General features: G+C 51.7%; 8 protein-coding genes across 8 annotated transcripts; 3 read left to right on the forward strand and 5 right to left on the reverse strand.

Annotated features, from left to right (window-relative positions):
* Nucleotides 1–667: 667 nt before the first annotated feature.
* J4E86_006111 (uncharacterized protein) lies at nucleotides 668–3,357 on the forward strand (the record flags this gene model as incomplete). Its single annotated transcript, XM_051446642.1, has 5 exons — nucleotides 668–1,051; nucleotides 1,100–1,371; nucleotides 1,435–1,925; nucleotides 1,981–2,625; nucleotides 2,681–3,357. The coding sequence occupies 5 exons, from the start codon at nucleotides 668–670 to the stop codon at nucleotides 3,355–3,357; spliced, it is 2,469 nt and encodes an 822-aa protein (XP_051302217.1).
* Nucleotides 3,358–4,051: 694 nt separating this feature from the next.
* On the forward strand, nucleotides 4,052–4,453 carry J4E86_006112 (uncharacterized protein; the record flags this gene model as incomplete). Its single annotated transcript, XM_051446643.1, has 2 exons — nucleotides 4,052–4,082; nucleotides 4,158–4,453. The coding sequence occupies 2 exons, from the start codon at nucleotides 4,052–4,054 to the stop codon at nucleotides 4,451–4,453; spliced, it is 327 nt and encodes a 108-aa protein (XP_051302218.1).
* A 215-nt stretch (nucleotides 4,454–4,668) lies between these two features.
* Nucleotides 4,669–5,454, reverse strand: J4E86_006113 (uncharacterized protein; the record flags this gene model as incomplete). The annotated part of the gene is made up of 1 exon (XM_051446644.1): nucleotides 4,669–5,454. The coding sequence occupies one exon, from the start codon at nucleotides 5,452–5,454 to the stop codon at nucleotides 4,669–4,671; it is 786 nt and encodes a 261-aa protein (XP_051302219.1).
* Nucleotides 5,455–5,756: 302 nt separating this feature from the next.
* On the reverse strand, nucleotides 5,757–8,767 carry J4E86_006114 (uncharacterized protein; the record flags this gene model as incomplete). Its single annotated transcript, XM_051446645.1, has 3 exons — nucleotides 5,757–6,731; nucleotides 7,671–8,655; nucleotides 8,706–8,767. 3 exons carry the CDS (start codon nucleotides 8,765–8,767, stop codon nucleotides 5,757–5,759), a joined length of 2,022 nt encoding a protein of 673 aa, XP_051302220.1.
* Nucleotides 8,768–9,186: 419 nt separating this feature from the next.
* On the reverse strand, nucleotides 9,187–10,275 carry J4E86_006115 (uncharacterized protein; the record flags this gene model as incomplete). Its single annotated transcript, XM_051446646.1, has 1 exon — nucleotides 9,187–10,275. The coding sequence occupies one exon, from the start codon at nucleotides 10,273–10,275 to the stop codon at nucleotides 9,187–9,189; it is 1,089 nt and encodes a 362-aa protein (XP_051302221.1).
* Nucleotides 10,276–15,163: 4,888 nt separating this feature from the next.
* On the forward strand, nucleotides 15,164–16,588 carry J4E86_006116 (uncharacterized protein; the record flags this gene model as incomplete). The annotated part of the gene is made up of 1 exon (XM_051446647.1): nucleotides 15,164–16,588. One exon carries the CDS (start codon nucleotides 15,164–15,166, stop codon nucleotides 16,586–16,588), a length of 1,425 nt encoding a protein of 474 aa, XP_051302222.1.
* Nucleotides 16,589–16,917: 329 nt separating this feature from the next.
* J4E86_006117 (uncharacterized protein) lies at nucleotides 16,918–17,934 on the reverse strand (the record flags this gene model as incomplete). Its single annotated transcript, XM_051446648.1, has 1 exon — nucleotides 16,918–17,934. One exon carries the CDS (start codon nucleotides 17,932–17,934, stop codon nucleotides 16,918–16,920), a length of 1,017 nt encoding a protein of 338 aa, XP_051302223.1.
* Nucleotides 17,935–18,735: 801 nt separating this feature from the next.
* On the reverse strand, nucleotides 18,736–19,377 carry J4E86_006118 (uncharacterized protein; the record flags this gene model as incomplete). The annotated part of the gene is made up of 1 exon (XM_051446649.1): nucleotides 18,736–19,377. The coding sequence occupies one exon, from the start codon at nucleotides 19,375–19,377 to the stop codon at nucleotides 18,736–18,738; it is 642 nt and encodes a 213-aa protein (XP_051302224.1).
* Nucleotides 19,378–19,646: the final 269 nt, after the last annotated feature.

A 19,646-nucleotide genomic window follows, 5' to 3' on the forward strand; every position in this document is an offset into this window, starting at 1 on the left:
GAAGACATGTGAGGAGCTCCGATGCTCACACAGAGTGACGCGCATGCCTGATGGGCCCAACCAGATAGGCTTCAGGATTCAACAAACAGACAGGCGACGTGTTTTGACCATTGATGTCGATGCGGTGCTGTCATGTAAACAACGTTGAGGTTTGGATGGAGTCGGCTCAATCAGTCGGGACTGGTGTGGAAGGTGTGGCCAGTAGGTGATCATCGTCTACCTGAAGGGGTGGCTGGAACATGCAAATTCCATCGAGGTGCATTGCTCAATGTATGCGTCTCATCAAGGAAGAGAATGCGCTTTTGTCGAGCGCCGGGCGCGAAGTTGGGAGTTCGATAGAATTGATGAGAAACTCGTCCTTTCCCTCGGAAGATGATTCCGAAGATGCGCACGTGCCCGACCACGTGATTCTCTCTGCATCTTGGCACGTACCTGACGGGGAAGAGGGACCCGAGAGTCAACGTCATAGCCCGTTGCAACTGCTTTATCAACGAAGGATTCATTGACGATGTAACCTTAGAGCTCAATCAGGGTGTACAGCCGACAAGGCCCGCTTGGGGAGCGATGCGCGCATGCGGGGTACCTTGGAAAGTGGTGCGCCAACGGGTGGGACGCATAAGAGGTAAAAGGAATTCCGACGCACCCAGCTACATCAACTGTTTTCAAGATGTTGGGAGCTAGGTTGTTGTCTCTACTGGTACTTGCGCCATGCGCAATAGCACAAGACGTCGATTATTCGCAGTTCGTGAATCCATTCATCGGGACTGAAGGCGCGATACCAGGCTACGCATACGGCGGCGGCGATGTCTTCGTTGGCGGCGCGGTACCATTTGGCATGGTTAAACTGGGTATCGACACGTATGAAGAGCCTATCAACCAGAGTGCGCTCAACGGCGGATATACACCTCAAGGCCATGTGACTGGCATCAGCTTGATGCACCAGTCAGGAACAGGCGGAGGATCGAAATATGGATATCCGTCCCAGATGCCGTTGACAAGCATCGATGGCGATGTCAATCTGCTGGACAATCGGACTTACTGGCAAGATCGTGTAGGGTCATCAAGTGTGACGCATAGACAGCTTCTGACAAGCCTCTAGATTGGCGAAGACGTCGCGCAAGTTGGCTACTTCCGTACCGAGCTTGAATCGGGTGTCAGGGTCGAACTGGCGGCCTCTCGACACGCAGGATTATACCATTACACATATCCGTCTTCGTCCGAGAAGCACGTTCTGGTTGACCTGTCGCACTACCTACCCCATCTGACACGCTCATGGGACTCTCAATTCTACACAGGTGCCGAGATCGAGATTCAACCAAACAACAGCACATACACTGGGTATACATCAATAGCAGGAGGCTGGAACACTGGGTAAAATCTCCCAGTACGAACTGCGTGTGAGACATATACTGACTTCGTACACCGTCATTTTAGGTCACCAGTCACCGTGTACGTGTGCGGCGAGTTCGATAGTATGCCTGACGAGGCACGTGCTTTCAAGGGGAAGAATACATTCCCTGTCGGTCGACACTTCCGGTCGTTTAATAATGGCACAACACCTCAACCTACGTATACTAGATCAACAGCCCGGTCAGGGCCGATGAACGATCGTGTTGGAGCAGTATTCACTTGGACTAATGCCACCGAGATCAAATCGCGAGTAGGCATCTCCTTCATGTCTGTTGACAAGGCATGTTCGTACAAGAACGCCGAGCTCTCTTCGTGGTCAATCGAGGACACCGCGCTAGCGACGCGTGACGAATGGAACCGCGATGTCTTTTCCAAGATTCGTGTTGACACTTCGGAGTCGGCAAACAAGACCAGGCTGGCGTTGTTATACTCCAGCTTGTACTTCATGCACCTAATACCCAGCGAGCGGGTAGGCGAGAACCCGCTATGGGAATCGAATGAGCCATATTGGGATGGTAAGTTCTGGCTGTACGAAATGCATGTGAGACATAGACTAACTTAGTGTAAAAGACTTTTATACTATGTGGGATCTGTTCCGAAACCAGGTCTCGCTCTGGCACCTCATCCAGCCAAGCTACTATGAGTCTATGATTCGGTCTCTGATCGATATGTCCAAGCAAGAAGGATATCTTCCCGATGGCCGATCTGGCAATTACAATGGTCTGGTCCAGGGAGGATCGAATGCCGACAACGTCCTGGCAGATGCTTACGTCAAGGGCTTGACGGGTATGATCAACTGGACGGAAGGCTATGCAGCAGTCAAGAAGGATGCCGACGTCTTGCCGTTCTTTGATGAGAACCCAGTCGACCCGTATGGTTCCCTGAAAGAAGGCCGTGGCGCGCTGAAAGACTGGATAGAACTCGGCTACGTCTCAGCTGATCGCAGCACGCGTGCAGTCTCAAAGACGGTGGAATACTCACTCAACGATTTTGCTGTCAGCCAGATCGCAGCTGGTGAAGCGCCTGGCGATCGTGACCTCTACCTTCGTCGGTCCGCAGGTTGGCAGATGAGTTGGGATCCTGAGTCTGCGAGTCGAAACTTTTCCGGTTTCGTTATGCCGCGATACGCGAACGGCACTTTTCACAAGACCTACGACATTACTGACTGCGGCGATTGTAACTGGGAGGATGAGAGCTACGAAGGCACTGCTTTTGGTGAGTCGCTGCCTGCCTGCATTCATCTTCTGCTTGTACACTAACAACAGGGTAGAGTATTCCTTCGTTGTTCCCCACGACATCTCGCGCGTCATCACGCTAATGGGCGGCCCTTCGCACTTCGAGGAACGCCTCGACTACGTCTTCCAACCAAACACGTCTGGCGTAGACCTCGGCGTGAACGGACTTGGTATTACCACCATCAACAACGTCGCAAACGAACCCGACTTCGAAACACCCTACCTCTACAACTACCTCAACAAGCAGTGGAAGAGCGTCGAGCGAAGCCGACAGCTTGCCAATGACTTCTACTTCAACACAACCAATGGTATACCCGGAAACAGTGATGCAGGAGCCTTGAACTGCTGGCTCATTTGGCAGATGCTGGGATTGTATCCGATAGTCACAACCCCCGTTTATCTCCTGGAAAGTCCTTGGTTCTCCGACATCAACATTACTGTTAATCATGACAAGACATTGAGGATCAGGGCCGAGGGGCTGGATGATGGAGACGGAAAGCAGGGGTACTATGTCCAGGGCGTGAGCATTAACGGGCAGGATTGGGGAAAGAATTGGTTCGAGCATGAAGACGCCGGTGGTATCATGACGGAGGGAGGCGAGATTGTCTTCAGGCTTGGAGAGCAACAGACTGTGTGGGAGTCGGGTGATGTACCGCCCAGTCCTGGACATCAGGTTGTTGATGTTGATGAGAGCGCACAGTTCTCCAACTGATGCAGAACAGCACAGCGCGAACACCAAGGGCCAAGGGCATAAGTAGTGATAGCCAATGGTGAAGTACAGAACAGACTCGCGTCGATGAATCTTTGTGATATCAACCTCCGTCAAACATCAAACTCCCCGCCAAGACATCCGACACATCTGACGCACTCCGCACACCCCTCCGATCACGTGAACTATCCTGAAACACCTCCTGCAACAGCAGAACGAGACCCATTCGCCACGGCATTAACTACGCTGATAGGCCAGAACACATCTCCCAGAGGACGCGTCACCAGCAAACCGCTCAATAGTACAAGTCAGGTGCAAGTCAACCAACAGCATGAATCATGCACGATATATCCGCATCCATTATAGGTACCTCGCCTCCGACACCCGGCGCCTGGATTCGCAGGCGACAAGGCGATCACACAGGTACAGCCTCAGCGCCACGGAGAGCATGACACGATGCACTGGAAGTGTACTGCGGGGTGTACATCGCGGGTGCCTGAGGAAAAGGCATAAGAAGGCTGTCTCGCCCGTTGTATTGGAAGACCATCAAGCAACATCTTCTTCGCACTACAACAACCCACTTCTATTCCATTCTTTCTTTGCGTCTGTGACTGCAAAAGCTGACCTGGTGTCATTCGTTCAAACGTACTATACATAATCTACCGACGAGTTTATTTCGATACCCATAACCAGCAATATGCGTTTCTCCATCGCTACTCTCCTCACCTGTAAGCTTCCCCATACCTCCACCCACACTAGTAGTCAGAAACTCAAAGACACGGTATACTAACATCTCTCCCCAGTGGCCGCCGTCTCCATGGCGCAAGTCACGCCCAACAACGCAGGCGCCAAGAACGTCGGTGCAGGCGACGGTTCGCAGTTCATCACCGGCGGCTGCGTGTCGGATGCCGATTGCAGCTCCGCCTGCTGCAGTCAGGTCGCAGCGACCGGCGACGGTGTTTGCTCTGCTGAGGCCGCTAGCCAGCAGAACGGAAAGACTGGTTGTGGATTCACGGACCCGAATGCGGATGCGGTGATTGCGGCGGCGCAGGACCAGGTTGCGCAGCAGGGATTCAAGAGGGTTGTTCGTAGCGAGTAGGGTGTTGCTTTGAGGGAGGTGGTGGTGTTGCGTCAATGATAAGATGGTTTGACGGTGGCTGTGTTGTGTCCTGGCTGTGATGTCCTTTCTCGTGACGTGCACCAAGTCCAACTAATTCATGCGCGTGAATGGCGTGATGATCATTAAAGACATAACTACTTTAATGATCATCACGCCATTCACGCGCATGAATTGGTTGGTTCGTAATGATAACCTCAATGCGCATATCCGCTTCCCGCCCCAAAAGCCGCCCACAGCCGAGCCACCCAAAGCGCCAATATCAATTCCCGACATGTCTGGTCTAGATCATGCCTCAGTTCAATCGTCGGCATCTTGCCTCCAGGCCCCATCTTCAACACCTCTGTCGCAACGACATGGCCTTCACTGTCTTTCCACTGACTAGGTTCCAATTCGTTCTTCCTCTGCTTCAGCGCCTTTGTGAACCCCCCTGGCTTCCCACAAGTCATAATCTCGTTCGGTCGACTGCCCTGCGTGGGCATATGCACGACATGCCACCGGCGCAGTCCGAAGCGCAGTTGTAGAGCGCCGGGTAGTGTGCTCCCTGCTTTGCCTTGAATATAGTATTCGTTGATGAGGAAGGGCGGGTCGTGGGCTTCGTATAGGACGCTGCTGCTGTCGAAGGCGACGGTCGGTGCGCCGGATTGGAGGAAAGTGATCTCTTCGGCCTTTAGCCTTCGTATCCGTAGTTTGTTTATTCGCGCATCGAGGAGGGAGGAAAGTTGATAGGCGGGCGCGTTCGGCGTGTGGATGAAAGTGCCATAGATGGTGAAGGTCGTGGCTTTTTCGTCGACAGTAGCGTATGCGGGCGGTAACTCGGGCGGAGGCGATGCTGGTACGATGGTGGATGTTGGCTCTGGGTCGACAGAAGGTTGTTCGGTAGCGGCGGGCTCGGGAAGAGGTTGAGGTATCGTGGTGGGCGGAGGCGCGACGACGGCTTCTTCGTATGAGGGTATTGGCGCGTTGATGTTTGGGCGAGACATGGCTGCGATAACCAGGAAAAGCACGCAAGCAGTTTCTCAGTCGGGCTGGCAGTACTCACAGTAATGCACAAGATGTGGTTTCAGAGGCTGTGTTCCGCCAAGCATGCTGTCGTATTGATTGATTGATGATGTGAACACGGCAAGCCCGGCGTGACGTACTTCATCCACAACCTCGGCTTCTTCCGCCTGCCAAGACCCCACACCTGCAGTCTCTCCCCACGTCACACCACGAGTCCCACGGCAGTCGCGTGTGGAACCTAGACGCATCCGAGCCAGACTACTAGAAACGCAGCACTCCGCCGTCATGTTGGTGGCTCTTTGCATCTGTGCATCTTTCTCCAACAAGCCAAGTCGATCATGCGAATCTCGTGGCCCTTCTCCTGCAACTCAAGCAAGAGTGGTCTTGCTCGATCAAGGAACTCGGCGCCGCGCTTACTATCAGCTGGAAAAATCGAAAGAGAGACAGTTACGCCCAGACTGGCTGAGTTCAAGATCTTTCTCAAATCTCCAATAGTCTTCTCGATATCTGACTCAATCCTCCAACTATTGTCAAAACGCATGGCGAAGGTGATGCGGCCGGTGATGGTTATGGGGAGTACACCCGCATCGATGTTCGACCACCACGGAAGCTTTGCGAGAATATCGTGAATAGACAACGGCTGCAACGTGCAGATGTACTTCTGAATGATGAACGTCGTTCTCCAATGGAATCTTTCGAGGATCTCGTCAGCTAGTGGGTGGGTGGTTGATATCATGGGGTATGGACAGCCAATTGGTGGAGTAGGTAGAGTGCCGTCCGGTGCTCCTTTGTGGATGGAGAAGCCAGTGTTGTTTGTTGCTAACTTGATAGTGTAAGTGTTCTCCCTAGGGAGCAGATGGTCGTATACCAAGTCCCTAACCTCCCGTGGTAGCTTCCCTGTTGGTAGCGATCCGAACATTCTGTCGAGGAGACCAGGGTGTACGAGCCTGGCGTACCCTCCGAGGACATCTGCGAACGTCTGGTGGATGTACAGTTCCTTCGGTTCGATCTCGGAACGCTTCCGAAGCTCTGCATTGATACGACGCTCTGCCAAACCAAGCTTCATCGTAGCTCCGTCCTTGCTGGCTGGGTCTGCGAGGGACGGTGGACCGCTTCGAGTATCTGGATCAAGTCGTTTCTCGATGCCCTCGAGAGTCGAAAGCTGCTTTTCTTTCCACGAGTACAGCTCTTGCAGCGTACAGTCAAATCTTTCCTTCTCAGCCCTCAGTCTCTCCGCAATGACATGTAGACTGGCATCCTGGACGTTAGCTGAGGTTATTCACGCAACGTTACGACAGAAAGCCCTGACTGACCTGAAAGCTCGGAGACGGTAGTGCGCATACTCCGTCGAGGCAAGTGAACAGCGTCCGAAGATATCTACGAAGCCGAGTTGGTCACCAGTGGTATGGGTTGTGAACATGGCGAACACCTGGGTAATATATTGAGTGATTTGTTTTGGTGTTACGCAAAACACCAAAGGACCCAGGTATGGGTTGCGACACTCAGCTAGCTGAAAAACTAGTCCCAAAGAGGCAATTTTGAAAGGCTCCGTTGCCAGTACTCCAGAGAACGCGTCAACAAAGATTGAGTGACTCGTTAAGAATTGAATATGTTTTCAAATTTCTCTACCTAGGTACACACTACCGTGAGTACGTGATTAATGCTCAATTTGGCTGAAAAACTCCAATCTTCCATGCGAACCAAGGTTGAGAACTAGACCCCAATCATATCACCCGAATTTCATACGACCCACACGCAAAAGAATGCCCCCGAATAAGAAGTACCGCCACGTGCAACCCGAGAGCTCAACGGATAACGAGCCTTGCGATTGACGTAATTTGAACCGGCAAAGCTACTAGTTTCGCGTCCTTGGCGAAGCAGCGCTTACACTTCGTATTGCATCCTGCAAAAAGTAAAGCCACTATCTGAGCAGGGGTATACATCGTCTTAGGGACTATTCACTTACTAGAATTTAGCAGTGTATATGCAGCAAATCCAACACGCATCATAGCCCTTCCTGGTATCGTGTTCACATCGTCTAACCCTCCGCCCTCATCTCCGCCTTCTCTCCAGCGTCCAGATTACGTCCCGAAGGATACATCTGATACAGAGACAGCCTCATATACTCGCGGACTTCCGCCTATTGAATCTGATTAGTGTCATGCACTCTTACAAAAGACTCAAGTTGAATACATACCTTACGAAACTGCCTTCGATTAGTCCAGGCATCAGCGAATGTGGCGCTTCCCTCCCCCGCCGTCCATGCCCACCCGCTAATCCTATCGTCGAAGTGAATCTGGTGGCCTCGAGCCTTCAAGGCCGTCAGGCTCGGGAATATGGCCTCCATGATGATATGAACGTTCTCGTTATGAACAGCGGCATCGATCTCGGTCCCAACATTCGAGGCTGATAGTCGTTCAGTAGTAGCTAACATGGCTTGGCGTATAGTTGGGTCGGTGGGAAGTAGATCCTCATATTCTTTACGCGTAGGACCAATTTGGAGGTGCCAATACGTCTCTTTGTTAGGGAATATCACTTGGATACGTGCTCGGGTATTGGTGAGTTGCTGCAGTAGATCGAAGCGCTGACGGAGTAGAGTTCTACGCTCTTCAACCTGGTAAATGTCCTCGGGCATGTAGATGGTGACTTTGGAGAGCCAGCGTTTTGGTACGATGTCTTGCTTCCATGCATCTTGGTTGAGAACCCTGCTTATTAGCGCGTCGTGGTGGATATTGAATTGGCCACGTCGGTAACGAAGTTGTAAAATCTCTAGAGCTGACTCTTTGCCGACGATGGATGGATCGATGTAGTAAGGATCTTGGCCTCGATCGACGACACTAGCTGCCATCTTGGTCCGGTGGAAAAATGTAGAGCGTGGTTTATCGGTGGTCTTCAGTACGTATCCACTGCCCTCCAACCAGATGTCAAACGACGGGTTCTCGAAATCCATCAGCTCAGCGTAGACCATGTCGCGCAGCTCTCGGGGTAGGTGATCCTGCACGGCCTGTAGTATTGGTGGGGATTCTAGACCGGAGCATTCGACAGCGGTATGATACAGACGATCCTTCGCTCGTCGCAGTTGCGCCCTTAGTCTTACGCGCCGGGCGCCGTGTCCCTTGGGGCATGCAGTAAAGGTGAAATTATCGACGGTACTTTGAAGTGGTTCAATCTTCTTGGCGGCTCTGCATGGTCGTCAGCGTACGGTTCATCTCCATTTGGTGACGGCGCTCACTGGTATCCATCTGCGCGCAGCTCTACAAGCGTCGGGACCTTGCGTGTCTTCGTATGAACCATGGTTGACTGCGATCTTGGTGTAATTTGGGCGAGATTGACGTATTTGCGCGTTGGAGTTGGCCGTTACGAAACTGAGAGCAGGCCCTGGGTGTGGAGCGGCGTTCATATATACGCAGAAGGTGGAGGCGATAAACATCCCGTGATGTGGACGGACCACAAAGTGGATAAATGAATGAGCGATCTCGATCTAATATGCGCTGAACACAAGACCTTATACAAGAGAACTAAACAGGTTGCCGACTACACTAAGACAAAACCATGCAGAAAAGGTAACCTAACACGGATGTAGGCTCTAGGGTGTCTAACCTTTTCCTAGGCTGACGTGACAAGAAAGAACAACGCTAATGAATGTGGTCGTAATTAGATGAGTTGAGGTACACCCCGATACAAAAGTCACAGTAACAGCGTCGTCGTAAGCACTACCAGAACTCCAAAACAACATACCACCTGATCACACTGCCTACCAAGAAAGCCCAGCTTCCTGCCATTGCCGCTATAGCTGCATGCACTTTTCCCTGTTCCTCGTTCTCACCGTCCTGGAAGAGAAAGAAACCAGCCATCATGAAACCAAGCCCACCAAGCGCATTGAGAATGGCACTCTGCCAATCCGAATGAAAGAACCTGGGCTTGTACCAGCGCTCTTGTTCGGAGAACGCCAACATAGCGTTCGCGACCAGGAACAGCGCGCCGTGTACAACCTGGGGCCCGAAAACGATGTATTCAAAGAGAGGGTCTTCTTCCGGAACAATGCCGGGAAAGTCGACGATGCCAGCGAACATAAAGATGATGCCCCCAAAGAGAACGATGAGACCAGCCTGGAAGGCCAAGTTGGTGGCCGACAACTCCCAAACCTTCTCCCACGATGGTATCCACTTGAACTCCGGTGTGCCAAGGAGCGCTGGCCGGTATCTGACTTTCTCGGGCTCCAACTTTGACGTTTCAAGTGTACCACGGTCCGCATTCAGAGCACTGAAGGTGTCGAAGATGCCTGCGACGAAGAAGAAGATCGATCCGATCAATATCGTACTAGGAACGGCGACGGTCTCTTCGGTTTCGAACTCGGTGGAGGGATTGATGCGAGGTAGTAGATCGAAGGTGGCGTTGATGACGAGGTCGATGGAACCAATGAGGAAGATGATTGCTACCAGGTAGATGGGGTCGCGGTAAGGAAAGACTGTGAACATGGATTTTAGCCGCACTTTTACGGAACTGTTGTTGTCCCACTCCATGACCGAAGTGGTGTCGAGATAGCGGTCGTCGATGTATGCTTGGCTGTTATCGGCGTTGCGTTCGACATCGAAAATGGTCGGCTGTGAAGTACGCTCGGAGTGGCATTTTTCGCGGTGTTCAATGTGGTCGACATGGACGAAGGATTGGAGCTTCTCGGTTGAAGCGGGGCGTGGTTGAAGATCGATTGATAACGTCTCCGATATGCTATGTGGGCGAGGGGTCATGCTCATCCGCGCCTGGCGGATGTACGAAGCACGGATCGTTGCTGAGGCATTCATGTCGGGCCAAGACAGCGGTAAGGACAGTATTAGAGATTAGAAGTTATCAGTACTTGTACTAGGAAATTGAACGAAGGACACAATTCGACACGGTAGGCTTATAGAAAAGAAAGCATCCTCAATAGGCCCTTATGAGAACCCATACCCAGCGCAATCAAACGTTAGTTGGGTGTTGCTGTGTTGATCGTGCGCTCAGACGCCCAAGCCCAAGACTTCACATGTCTGACCCACGAGCTTCGTCATGCTTTTGGCCAACAAGAATCGAGTATTGATGCTGTCAAGCTCAACCAAGCTTTGTGAAGTGGTGCTTGTTTCCCACTTGCTTTTGAAGTGGGTCGAACAGTACGTGGCGTCGTTCCGGATGGAGGAGTGCCGCCACTTGCGTGTGGCAGTGAACTGTTAGGAGTGAGAGTTGTCGGTTTCAGTATTTGCATCGTATGAGACATCGGCCCAAAATAGGGGCGACTAGACGAAAAGGGCCCGGATCGCCGGCAGGCGCCGCTCGGACCGATCATCTTCAGGCACTAGTGCAGTGTGCGCTTCATCCTGGAGGTCGATCTGGAAAGATAGTGGGTTGAAACATTCTTGCCAACTCAAGGCCACGCAAGCAGAAGGAAGGCAAGCGCTTATGGAATGGTGATGTTCAAGAGCGGCACTATTGTGGTTGCTGGTGGCTCATTGTGGTACTCAAACACTGGCCTCTGAAACCATATCGCTGCGCCGTCTTCGAGGTAGAGTTTGTCCCTGTCGCATCGATAGGCCTGTCGGGGGCATTGAGTATATCAACGCTGTCGCGCACGAAGATGCGTGCCGGCAGATGCCGTAGATGATCCGCGCAGTGACCGTCTCTGGGTTATCAATGCACTCTGGTCCTGAGTAATGCAGTGGGCATGCATTGCGCTGGCGGGTTTCTCATCTTGCGTCGGGATCGCCTGGTGTTGTCACTGTTGACGAAGCTGCCGTTCAGACGAGTGGGTGAGAGCGGTCTCGGCTGGAAGGCGGTGCTGACATCATCCGCTAGGCTGGGTCAAGGCGCGGCCCTCCCATCCTTCCAAGGTTTTGGCGGCTTTCGCGACCCATCACAACAACGCTCTTCGCGAACGACTTCTGGCCCACCTTCTATCTTATTGATTCATCAGCACGCTTCAAGCGCTCTGTGCTTGATCGACACCACTATAGTGTTCGTCGCATGAGCGGTCCGCTTACTGATATCTTCAATAATCTCGATCGCCCTCAGTTTCGAGCGCATCACCTGCTCAGTCGTGGGCTGAATACAAGAATAGGCACCTTATCTACTTCAAACCCCGAATCGCAAGATAAGACGGCTTCAAGCGCCGAGTCACACTATCGGTACCTGGGAAGGATGTACGCTTGGCCTTGGGATCGGTTTCCGGGGTCTGCACGAAGACCTAAGAAAAGACGCGCCACGTTACGCGAACCCAAGACAACCGCACCCAACCTCAGCGTACATAGCCGGAACCGTCGTCTTCACCGTTCTAGGAAATCCGGTCTGGCATTCTACTTCAGAGACAAGTCTACAGCGACAAGGCTACGAGGCAAGCTGATGACTACCAGTTGATGGAGTGCACAGAAGCCTTGCAAACCATGTACGATTTCACCGTCGTTGAGCCCCAGCGATCCGCGGATGCTGCGTAGACCGCAACATCCTCCTGCCAGCGATGATCATTTAAGGAACATGTTTCGCGATTTAGTCACTTCGTACCGTTCACCAGTGTTCATGCGCGTCTACGTTGAGGGCGCGGGAGGATGGCCCCGCGCCCCAACGCGCATACCCGCCGGAAGGAACGTAGCGCATGTCAGCCGCGCCATCCATCAGCAGCATCTACAAATCATCGCAAGCGCCTATACACCCCAAGATTAGATGCATGACGCAGCGTTGCCGAGTCGCATATGCGCTTACCAGTGCATCGCAGGACACTAATCCTAGGGAAGAGGCAGAGGGGCTCTGAACAGCGAACCAGAGACGCCAAGGTCCTATTTACCCAGGACAAAAGTGTAGCAGCTTGAGATGAACTGCCGAACTGAACGTCAAGGTAAGCAGTACCAAGAAAGTGTTGTAGCGATATTCTAGGATTGATCGCCTCGTGTACTGTTTTTGGCCCGCACCCTGGACAACTCGAAGCACACGCGAGGCTCTGCTTCACCCATAATTCGCCTTACCAGCTACAGCCTTTCTGCTCCATGACCTGCTCTTTCGTCATGCTTAGGGTGATATGGGGTAAGAAGGTCTGATCATTTCACTATTTCCTTATCGTTTCCTTCTGGGTCAGTTTCCTGGACGTTGTCCATTTTTCCCTTGTGTCGAATATGAAGTTACCGAGTGGATATTTCCTGCCCCGAAGTACATCAGCCAGCCCCATCGACCGAGGAAATACCATCAGGGCCGCATCATGGGTCATCCTTATCATCACGATGATGGTTTTTGGAGCACGGCAGATAATGAAGGTTGTTGTCTTTCGGAGAATGGCGCTCGATGATCTCCTGATATTTATGGCTTTTGTAAGTTGCACAACATATCTCTCGAACTTCGCTAATGCATGCAGTCCTTCGCCGTCAGTCTTTCAATCATAGCCCTTGTCCTGTCTTTCGAAGGTCTCGGCACTGTTGGCCCGTTGACCCCGGAGCAAACCATCTTCCTCATGAAAGGGTACTATTCGTCTCAGATTGTTTACATCGTAGCCATTGGCTTCGCGAAGTTATCGATATTGGTAATATTTTACAATGTCGTCGTAACGCAACGCATCATCCGCCGAGCTGTGGTAGCTTTCAGTGTGGTGGTGTCAGTCTGGACAGCAGCGTCGCTTGTCGCAATTGCGTTTCAGTGCCAGCTACCTCGACCTTGGCAAATTGTAGGCCCAAGATGTTTCAACTCGGTATGCAACATAGGACCCAATGAAACACGATCTGAAAGCTGACCTGAACAGCGCATCTTTTGGATCGTCTATTGCATCGTCGACATTTCCACCGAAGTCGCAGTCATTATGCTTTCCATACACCTCGTAGCATACCTTCAAGTACGGCTCTCAAGGAAATTTGCAGTCATTGCATGCTTTGCGCCGCGCATGTTGGTGCTAATTTTGGCAATTGTTCGTCTCGTTTTGCTATTCCCAGCTACGCTCCATGGCGATCCCCAATACCGACTTTGGGTGCCGGCGATCGTATCGCAAGCCCATGTATGCCTCAGCATCGCAACTGCCAGCATTCCATACATGGTGCCCTTCTTCAAAGGTATGGACGGTGACTTGCGAAGGACTCACTCGACGAAGAGTCGCCTCCATCTCATCGATCAAGAGACAGGGCGCTCAAGGTCCTCGCTGTGGTTTCGCCGACACAACAAGACCAAGGCTCTTGAACTCTGGAACCCGACTGCAGATGCCGTTGTTCCATACAATCGCGTGCCGCAGCTCTCGCCTTTTATTCCCGCTCCAAGACCTTTATCGCCTTTATCGCCTCCTCGGCCGCAGACGCCGCTCGGCAAGCAGGCTAGCGTTCGCGGTTTGAACATATATATCCCATGTCGAGATCCTCGGCGGCAACGAAGCTTAGACTGGGCGAGTCCACGCACAGAAAGCTCGGGCGTGCTTTCGCCATCGTGCGCATCGCCACAAGCTTTGCTTCCGCAATCATTCATCCCTTCCAGGAAGGCACCCAGCCCACCAACAAAGATCTACAGTCCCAGACCAACTTCTTCAAGCTCATGCTACTCCAGTCGCACCCCAACGCCGGCTTTGACTACGCCATATGCGGAACGCTTTTCGCTTTTCCCGGCTCAAAGCTCCTCTTCCGTTTCACCGCAGCCACAGTATAGCCCATCTCGGGTGCCACCAATTCGAGCAATGCGATCACAAACGATATCTACGAGCGTAAGGTCTTCTGATCCGTCAGTCACGAAGAGTCCTTCCGGTCCAGGGGCACTCATAACACGGTCGTCCAGCCGTGCGCAACCTCGGAAGTTCAGTACCACAACGCATCTTCAGACACCACCGCTGATGACCACATATGAGGGGACTGGAATCAGACCCGGTTCGATACAAGACCTAACATCCCCCATGGGTGCAGCAATCAATGGCTGGTTTAGCAGTGCCAAGACAGACTATCCTTCGCCATCGTCACCCATGGAGGCCCCACCGAATTGGCAACCCAAGACCGATCAATATGAGCTTTCACCAATGCGCCCAGTCGCTCACCCAAGATCGCCACCTCCAAGTCATATGCGCTCACATGCTCGTGCAGACATACCGCACGATGCGCCGCCGCTTCGTTCGCCTCACGACACCCTACTTCACACCCGAGCTTCCAGATCGCAAACCATTCCTGCTGTACGCGATGTGCGGCATAGTCCGAGGATCGTGCATTGTGACCCCTTCTAGCTGTATATCCTTCAGTTTCTGTACCATTTTGTCCTTCGTCTTGCATCTGGGCGGTGTCAAGAGGGTTTCTTCCAACAATTTGTCGCATCGAACGATACGATGATTGTATCACGAACTGTATAACATGTATTTGTACTTTCCGTTTACGGGTCTATCTCTAGACCACAAAGTTTTGGCGGTTCTTCTCTGGCGTTCATGGAGTCGGAAGGATATGACGTTGATTGCCTCGGCATTCTTACGGCGCGTCTTTGCAGCTATTTCAACAAGCTATTTCACGAACATTCGAGTCAAACGCTTTCACAGTAATGTGCGTAAAAGAAGGCACCTTTTCCACACGACGAGTGAGTGAGTTGCGTCGTGCAATCCCGCCGCTTGGCCACTTTCACAACAATGGTAGGTGAACACTACGCTTGTAACCCATTATAAAAACTCCCAAACTTCACCCTTATCGACGATTCACACCAATCATTACTTTCAATCAACTCGGTCAAACTCTGATGTCTGCGGCACATAACAGAGCGACTGCCGACGATCTCCGTCTTTGGAAGGTCGACAGCTTCACGGATTCCTCTGGACGGACATCGTGTGCCAAGGATGAACGAGAGCACTTCCGACTTCGCTGTCTTGCACTTAGGAATGTTGTGTCAACCCTAAGGCAAGATTGTCAGTCCAAGCAGGCGAAAGAAGTGGAACTCGAAGACTTCATCGCCCGGAAGCTTGAATACACGGACAACCCAGACAATGCTGCGCATGCTGCCTTGTACCAGAAGCGCCTGTTAGTCCACCAATCTACAGCTCAAACTACTAGAGAAAGACTGGCACGCGTTGAAGCAGAGCTGGATTTCGTTCTGGAGCACAATAGCGAAGCGAGGGTCTTTTGCGAACTTATCTCCGAGAAATTACCCACGGAGCTCGTAGACATAGTTTACGCTTTTGTCGAACCCTACCCTAAGGAACTTGAAGTCGACTATGACGTCGAACACAAAGAGCCTTTGGGAGACGAATCCAGCAACCAAGAAGTCGTGGAACGAGTATACACCTCTAAGTCTCTGAACGGAGAGTTCAATGGAAAAGATTGTAAAACGCCCTGGTATCTAGACACCAACATCGTGAGCCCTGAGTTTGCCGAGGAGAGAATGAAGACGTTCCATCGCGAGACGGTTTTCTCCATCGACCGTCTAGTCCACCTCACGCGCTTCCTTAACCAGAATCGTTGGAGGGGATACGAGTACCTGGTCCCAAAGGAATTCGTGCGCAACATTCATCTCAAGATACCGTTAGATATGTGCCACGAGGAATGGATAGGCCCGGAAGACTCAGAATCTGCGGAAGAAAGCCAAGCATATCTGGACTCAATCTCAGGCTCTGCGGATGAAGGTTTAGAATATGAAGCGTACGACCCAGTACTCGAGGAAGACCCGGCGCACTCTCTATGGAGACTTGTCGCTGGAGATACTCTCTTGAACGAGCTCGCGCCGCTACAGACGCTCACACAGAGAGGTGTTCGGATTACTATAGACATTCGACCCAGCATGAGGACTTGGTCCCACCTTCTGCCAAAACATATCATGGAGGCATGGAGGGACTCTTCCCACGAGGGCCCATTCAAATATGAAGGCGGCGACGAAGCAGAAAATGAGTGGGAAAACACAGAAGACTTTGAACTCATTGGGCGTCTTCTGCTGCTGGTGCTGATGCAGAAGTTGCTGCCGTTCTTCCAGGATCTGGTCAAGAATGGACAAGTCGTAACGATTCTGAATGGCCGAGAGAAGTGGTCTTGGGTCATGAGCAGGGACAGCATGAGCGTGGATGACTTGCTCGCATGTAGGCAGGCCTTTTGGGATCAGAAGCCAGAAGGCGTTTTCGGGGGCCAGGAGTTGGAGTTTCGTATACCGGCTGTTGAGGACGTTGGAGACGTATAAGTTTTTGACGGTCAGTATGCTTAAGCAGGTCGGGCGCTCCGTGTGGATATAGTGCTCTATCAATTCATGGTTTGCCGTCTACATCAGCATGAAAACGAAACTTCACACACTCTGGGAGGTAATGTAGATGTCTGGGTCATTTACATTGCCCTCTTTGAATTTATGCTTTGCCGCCTACATCAGTATCAAAATGAAGCTTCACGCACTCTGGGGGGTAATGTAGACGTCTGGGTGATTTCCATTGTTCTATATGAAGCAACCCTAGAAGTGTTCGCTCCCTCCCTTAATCAGAGTGCATATACACACATCATTCCAACTCATTAATTCATCTATTTGATCAAGTCAGTGTTGATCTTGCAAAGTGCATCCATCTCACTAACCTGAAGCCACTTCTGCACACCCTCTAAACAGCCTTTCGTTGTAAAGTCCAGCGTATCCTCAGTAAAGCTCGCGCAGCGATCCGACGCTGTCTTGTAATCCTCAAGCTCCAGACGTAGTCTCCAGCCCTTGCTCTTGAGCTTTTGGAGGATTGGCAGCAGGATATTGAGCAGATAATTCCTATGCCTCACGTCGTATTCCAAAGCGACAGTGAGGATGCGACTCTTGCTATCCATCGGCAGCAAAGTGGTGAGGAAATCAAGGCGCCGCTTGAGAACCATTTTGGGGGTTTTGTGCAGCATCAAAAGCTCGGTGATTGGCGGCGACGCTCTTGTATACGGAGTGTCGAAGCCAAATTCATATCCTGCCTCCTCCATCTTTGTGAAGTGGCGCTCGTTGATATCAAGCGAGATTTTCGAGACTAGCTTGTTTAGATCGAGCTGGAGTCCGGATGTGTCTGAAGCGAGAAACAGGGCTATGTTCTCTTCTTCACTTGGAAGTTCAAATGTAAATTGCGTTGTGCGATAAAAGCGCTCAACGAACTCCAGGTAGATCTCTGGGCCTAAGCCCTCGTGGTGAGCGAGGTCGAAGCGTTTTCCATCTTCCTCATTTTCGAAAAATATGCCGCCAGCTTCGGCTTTTCTGACTATGACGTGGCTTGGCATGATTTTTCCGTATATCATGTCGCGAAGCTCTTGTGGAAGCATGTCGCTCAATTCCATGCTCATGTTGAAATAAACAATGCTTGCAGACGCATGCGGCATTGCGCTTGTGTCTTGTTCGAGCCGCCTGATTTGCGGAATTTCTGCTTTACTAGCATCCTCCTTGACGACTTCTGGCTTGCTAGTGCCGAAACGTTTGTCCAGGGTAGTCCAAAACATCTTTTCTCGATGCGACTTTTCCTGCAACTCAGCGCTCCGCAGTTCAGTAAACTTGCACTGCATCTCCAAATCTTTGATGTTAGCCATGATGTCGGAAATGTCGAGATGGAAGTACAGTAGCACTTTGTAGTTATGATCTTGCGTCTTAGTCGAGCAAATGTAGATATTTGTAATTCGCGGATGTGTTTTGGTACTAGCGTCAAGGTCTTCGATACTGTCTGATGATGAAGTTGTCCAAGTAGAAAAGCCAGGAATGCAGCCCTTATATACGATTCCGTCCTCTGACTCAGATCAAAACACATATGCAATACATTGGTCGCATCTATTCTATCCACTTCGTCCACTGGTACTGCGATGACGAAGAGCGAGCAACATCCAATGGAGCCCTCCCGAATGCAACGTACCAACACTGGGGTAGCTAAAGTATGTGTCATGTCAGGCTGCACCTGTGACTCAGACCTGAGCGCCGATGCGATACCTTGGTAAATCCACTGTCCCAGTGGTACTGCGCTGAAGCAGAGTGAGCAACGATCCAATCAAGTCATTCCGAGTACAATGCATCGACACTGGCGATAGCTAAACTGTTTGTCATGTCTTGCGGCATACATACCATTACATCATGGGAAGTACTGCGAAGTATGGGCAGGTCGTGCGTTGACCAACCACAGTGACTGTACTCCTAACCACACCAAATTTTCACGTAAAAGGGCTGTGTTCGCAGGATATGCATCGCGATGACATGGTACTGCGATGACCCATACTTAGACTCACAGACGACGTCCGCATCACATGATGGTGACGGGAATTGCGACTTGAGGTCGCGGGATATATTCGGCTCATACCAGCGCATCACGCCCCGCCACGTCCTAGTCCACAGCCCTCTCCCATCTAATACTCCCTCTTCACATGCCACAACTCCCACGGCGCCTCCCACCCCAACAAAATCCCAATCGCCTCTTTGTACTCCTCGCTCTTAACCGCCTCCTCAAAATACTGCATACCCTCCCATCCCCTCGCCACAAAAAAGCACTTCGCCTTCTCCTTCTTCACATCCTTGTGTTCCAGCTCCTCCATCACCCATCCGTACGTCAAACCTCCACTCCCCTTCAAAGCCTTCGCACACATGTCGTTGAACTTGTTGAAGTCCTTTTCAATCTTATTCCTGAACGACTCGTTGATCTTGCTGGCTGGAAAGTAGGTCTGTACGAATTCGACTAGGGGAGACGACATTGGACCGCCGTTGTCAAAGGCGGACTGGCCGTCTTTGAAAGTGACGTGAAACATCTTGTCGGGGTTTCCGAGGGTCTTGATGACAGTCTCGCGGTACGTGTTTGCTTCCGCTGAGGACTCGGCTTTGGGGTCGTGCCATTCAGAGGTCAGTTGTAGATTGCGCTTGTCCTGGGTTTGGGTGCCTAGGACGTAGTTCTCGGGGGCTTTGGCGCCTTTGAGGGCTTTGACGGCGGCGTGGGCTGCTGCGTCGGCTTCCGAGGCGGAGGGTGCGCGGAAGTGGATTATTTGTGTTACTGTCATGTTGAGCAGTTGCGAAGTGAGTTATAAAAGCTGTCAGGTGAGTTGCTCGTGATGAAGATGTATATGTTCACGATACTTTAGTATGGAGTCGTTGCGCATGAGGTCGGACGTGTAACCCGCGAGCTTTGTAATCTGGAGCTACCAACCACCGACACCGATGTCCGCATGTTTGGCTTCGGCGTTACGTGTCATGAACCAGGTTTCGGGCGTGCGTTCAGCCACGGCGTGCCGCAAAGTACACATTAAGGCGCCGTGTGGGTACGTCTTTG

Source organism: Alternaria arbusti, assembly GCF_024043155.1.
Source record: "Alternaria arbusti strain BMP 1465 chromosome Unknown scaffold_7, whole genome shotgun sequence".
NCBI lineage: Eukaryota > Fungi > Ascomycota > Dothideomycetes > Pleosporales > Pleosporaceae > Alternaria > Alternaria arbusti.